At 38.2% G+C, this 5,112-nt stretch overlaps 1 protein-coding gene across 1 annotated transcript; it reads right to left on the bottom strand.

Annotated features, from left to right (window-relative positions):
• Positions 1–2,393: 2,393 nt before the first annotated feature.
• LOC139785472 (putative nuclease HARBI1) lies at positions 2,394–3,324 on the bottom strand. Its single transcript, XM_071724628.1, has one exon. It carries the CDS (start codon positions 3,322–3,324, stop codon positions 2,521–2,523), a length of 804 nt encoding a protein of 267 aa, XP_071580729.1. The 3' UTR covers positions 2,394–2,520.
• Between the last annotated feature and the right edge of the window lie 1,788 nt (positions 3,325–5,112).

Genomic DNA, 5,112 nt, shown 5'->3' with positions numbered 1-5,112 from the left:
TTAGTCACCGTTGATTTTTATGGCCCTCTCCCGATGGCCCGGGGAGGGATGCAATATATATTTGTAATGTTAGATGCTTTTACAAAATACGTGAATTTATATCCAATGAAAAAAGCAACTGTTCGTATGTGTGTAAAAAAAATTATGGATATCTTTATTCCAAAATTCGGAAAGCCAAAGCGTATTCTGTCAGATCACGGTAGCCAATTCACGTCCGCATTGTGGAAAACGCGACTCGAAGCTGAAGGTATTAAAGTTTTATACAGTTCAATCAGACACCCGCAGTCAAATCCAACAGAACGCGTGATGCGCGAGTTAGGCCGATTATTTAGAACGTTATGCGCGGAAAAACATACAAAGTGGGCTAATTTTGTACCGAAAATCGAGGAAATATTAAATATTACAGCCCACCAGAGTACGAGACTGTCACCTTATGAGTTGCAATTTGGTCATTCCGTTCAAGACGAAATCCTCAGGCTCGTTCAATTTCCCAAGAGTGAGAAACCTTTGCACGAGTACCTAATTACGATGGCTAGAGAAAATATGAGAAAGAATTTCAAATATCGCAAAAGACAAGGAGGTAAATCGAAGGTTCAATTATCGGTTGGGGACTTAGTCCTATTAAGAGTAAAACATCTCTCAAATGCTTTGGATAAGGTAATCGGGAAGTTTTTCCATTTATTTGAGGGTCCCTATAGAATAATTCGAAGGATAGGAGAGAATGCATTTGCACTCGTTGACCCAAAGAACGAGCAGGCAGAAATAGGTATATATAACCGTCTCAATCTCCGAAAGTATTATGTTGGAAAAGATGAAGACCGCGAAAAGTAGATAAGGAAGTATCTGTTCAAGTTCTCGTCCTAATATTTTGCGTGATGATTAGAGAGTCTCTCAAGGACATTTCGACGATGTGTACATGCGAACACTATTGATATTGGAAGGTTTGGACGTAGGATAAGATACATTGACGATGTGTATGCGAACACTGAAATTAGAACGTTTATATAGATGTAAGTTGCGAGAATATTGGATGATAATGTTGTAAAACGAAAAACAATGTAAATTGAAATAGGCCCGCTCTTGACGATGTGTCTATGCGAACACTGTAACAATAATGTTGAAATGATATATGTAAGTTATCGGTATGAGTGTGAGATTGAATGCGGTATGACTGGATCTCGCGTCGGTGTTTTGATGGAAAAATGGAAGGAATACGGCGTTGACGAGTGACTAATCACGAAATACGTTATAAATTTGTAAAAAGAAAAATAAGTTTATGGCCCTCACGCTGAAGGTGTGTCCCATAAAAGGGGGGGGGGGGCATTGTGAGGTGTAATAATGTGAGCGCGCTGTAATCCACCACCCCATGGTTCTCCCGAAATGGGAGACGGGTGATCTGCGCAAGCCCATCGATCCGCGATCCGCGATGATCGACGAGACTGAGCGAAGATCGGCCTCGTTCTCTTTCGTTCTGGGGACTCCGAGCTGAACACACCTTCGAAGGGCCCAGACAGCATACTCTAAATACGGGCCTTGATACGACGACCGAGCGGTCTGAGGATCTATGGAACGCGGATTGTGATGCGATCGAACTGACTGCGGGGCTCAATACGGCCCGTCCAGCATTTTACCTGCGACTGGAGGAAAAGGTAGCGAGGGTCCCCGGAACAGGCGAGAGAGCCAACGAGGGAAGCGCCGTATAATCTAATCCGAGTACACAGATGAGTATCTCACGGTCTTTAATGTAATTCGGAATCATAACCGGCACACGTACTCGGGGATTGGAATGACTCGAACGCCACGTAAATGTATCTCTCTATTTCATATGCTGTGCCGTTGATAAACAGCTAGGTTATTAGTAGTCTCTGAATTGCAACATATCCGCGTACATTTTATATATTGACGACCATCTTCGGCGTAGAGTGCGGCGAGCAGTAATTGTGAGTGAGCGTATGTATTGAGCGAGAGTGCGTGTGTGTGAGCGAGCGTGCGTATATGAGCGGTCTCCGAAGAGAGATAGTCGTAGTCACCGGAATTTCAAATAAAACTGCGGATATAATAAAATGAATGTTTCGATCGGATTAATCCCCGTCCCCTCCAGTTAATCGAGTCATCTTATTTCATGTTTGAGTAAGGTTGAACTAAAGTAAGATCTTACAATTAGATATAGTACAGTAATATCTTATCACTATTATACGTAAATTAAAATGTAATTGTAGCTTTACATAGTTGCAAATTTTACTACGAAATCTCACAAAATGTTGAAAGAAGAAGTATGCTGAAAAAAGGTAAATAGGCAAAAACAAGTTAGACAAGAAAAGTTGGAAATATACAAAGACAGCTCCAACAGTCTAACTAAACTATACTCACTAAAGTATTTACAATATTTACAATATTTACTCACTAAACATTTACAGTATTCACTAAATATTTACAGTATTTACAATATTTACTCACTAAAGTATTTACAATATTTACAGTATTTACATTCACTGCATGTTACTGATACCATTTTTTTGTCTAGTTATTTTCGTTTCCAAGTCTCATTCTCAACTCATTCATAATTTTCACCCTTTTTTGATTACCCACATCTGCACCTGCTGCTACGACATCAGGAACATCATTCCCATCATTGGAACAAACTACAACATCGTCTATAATATCATTTTGCAGTATGCAGATATTATGCATTACAGAGCATGCAATAATAAACTGTGGTATTTTGGCCACATCAGTGAGAGGTAGACAGTCTAGTAAAATGCGAAACCGCATTTTTAAAAGCCCGAAAGCTTTTTCAATGGCCATGCGAGTAGACGATAAGCAGTAATTGAAATTTTTTTGCCTTGCAGTTAGGTGTCCGTTATCTCGAAATGGTACCATAACATGCGAATGAAGTGTATAAGCTGCATCTCCAATAAGATGAGAATCTGCAGGAAAATATTCATGTGACCTCTGAATAAAATCAGCTATAGGAGAATTCCTAAAAACTTGTGCATCATGCACAGAACCCACATGCCCAGCATAGCAATGTGTAAATAGGCTTCGAGCATCACATACAGCTTGGAGGTGAATAGCATGAAAATTTTTCCTGCAGACATAAGAAGCTGCATCTTTTTTAGGAGCTCTTATCTTTATAAAGGAACCATCAATTGCCCCAATAACGCCTGGAAAATTCTTTGCTCTTTCAAACTCTTCGATCACGCGAGTAGCTTCCTCTCCTCTTGGCCATTTTATGAAACGTGGCGCTAGACAGTGGAGAGCGTGAATTACACGCCTCACAGCACGCCATGCAGTACCTTTTCCTACACCAAACTTGACGCACATAGACCTAAATACAGAATGATAGAACTAGGTTAGAATCTCATTTAACGTTTGTTACTATGTCAGATGGATTGCGATTAGCTATCAGGTAGAAAATTCTTAGGGCGCATTCAAACCTTGGCAGAAAAGTAAAAAGTAGACAAAAACTAAACAGAATTCATGCTGCAATAGTAAACAGAATAGCAGAAAGCAGAAACTGTCGCCAAGGTCTAAATGCACCTTTACAATCATCTCACTCAGCATGTAATATTTCTGAAACATTGCTGTCATTGTTTCAATATTATATGCTGAGTGGGATCGATAGAGACTATAGAAATTCTTCATTCAATAGTCAGTCGCTACATCTGATAACGGTGATAAACATTAAATAAAATTGCAGGCTTACAGCTGCATTTTTAACATAATCAAATATTATACATACCGATATGAATCTGGAGTAGCCATAAACCATAATGTAATTAAAAGTTGCTTCTCTGCAGATATTTGTTTCCTTCCACAAGCATTGATGCTATTCAAAATTGGTTTTACAAGCATCAAAACTAGTTGGAATGTCTCTGGAAACACTCTGCAACATAACTCAAAGTCAAATACATGGCAGATTTGTTATTTATCAATCATTGAGAGAAAATACATTTGTACAAACCTAAAATGTTGTTTAAAAGTTATTTTGGAGTATCCTGGAACAACTCGTTCCACATAATCGGACAACTTTTCAACTGCAGAAATTTCACCCCGCGTCTCATGTACCATCAATATGGCACAAAAAGTATTCATGTCATCATTTTCTTCATAATCTTCTTCACTGCTACATGATGAAGAAGTTTGATCATGAAAATCTTCATCAATCTGGTTGAAAATAGGAAACATTACAAAGAGCACATCACTCGCCATGTCTTCTTTTTCTTCTTTTTCAAATAGTTTTAATAATCAGATTTTATAGAGGAGACAAAAAAACCCTACAAATATTGTCCAAACAAAAATACGCACAATACAGTCGATCGTGTGAAGAATGACAACGGACTATTCCACGGATTCCACCATGTTTGTTTTCAAGTCAAACGAAACGCATCATAACAGTTCCGTTTCTCTATGCGCAGTAAGAGCATGAGAAAAACGGAACGCACCCATGCGCTCATGCGATGCGCTCCCGTCCATGCGATCCATGCGTGAAACGGAACGCACCCCTATATAGGTTAGTGACGCGCTTTAAACAGTCAAATACAAAATATCTGCTTAAAGCAGGACACACACACGTGATGAACAAATATCAGAATTAATATCAAGGAAATCAATTTGGAACAAAGCAAAATTTTATAAATGTGATAACTCAACCCATCTTCATTATTCTAAGTTGATCTTCTTGACAAGAAATAATGAACTATATATATTACCTCCACCTTGGGAATTACCTCCAAACCCAAATATTTTTAAGTTAATCTTTAATATCTTATATCAAAAGTCCTTCAGATTAAATTAGATGCATTGAATATTCTTAAAAGAAGACACTTCTGAGAAAAAATATTCAATAAAGAAGTTTCAACATTTTTAGATTTGCCCATAAACATTGTAGAAGAAAGTAAAACCGATGAAGAAGAAAAATATTAGAAGGCAAGATAGCAGAGCGCTCGAAAAGACAACCGTGTTACACAGGTAAGGAGACGCTTCTCTTTAAGGCTCCTTACGCAATTTTATAGTATTCGTACTAATACTAAATCTTTTAAAAAATATGTGGTGTACCTCTAGAAGAAAACTAGCAAGTTAATGTATTTCTTCTGAAAGACAAAATATTCC

This window comes from Temnothorax nylanderi, unplaced genomic scaffold, assembly GCF_030848795.1.
Source record: "Temnothorax nylanderi isolate EJ_2023f unplaced genomic scaffold, tnyl_v1.0 TNYL_tig0810_pilon, whole genome shotgun sequence".
In the NCBI taxonomy this organism is placed as follows: domain Eukaryota; kingdom Metazoa; phylum Arthropoda; class Insecta; order Hymenoptera; family Formicidae; genus Temnothorax; species Temnothorax nylanderi.
This window is presented reverse-complemented; position numbering and strand designations above follow the sequence as displayed.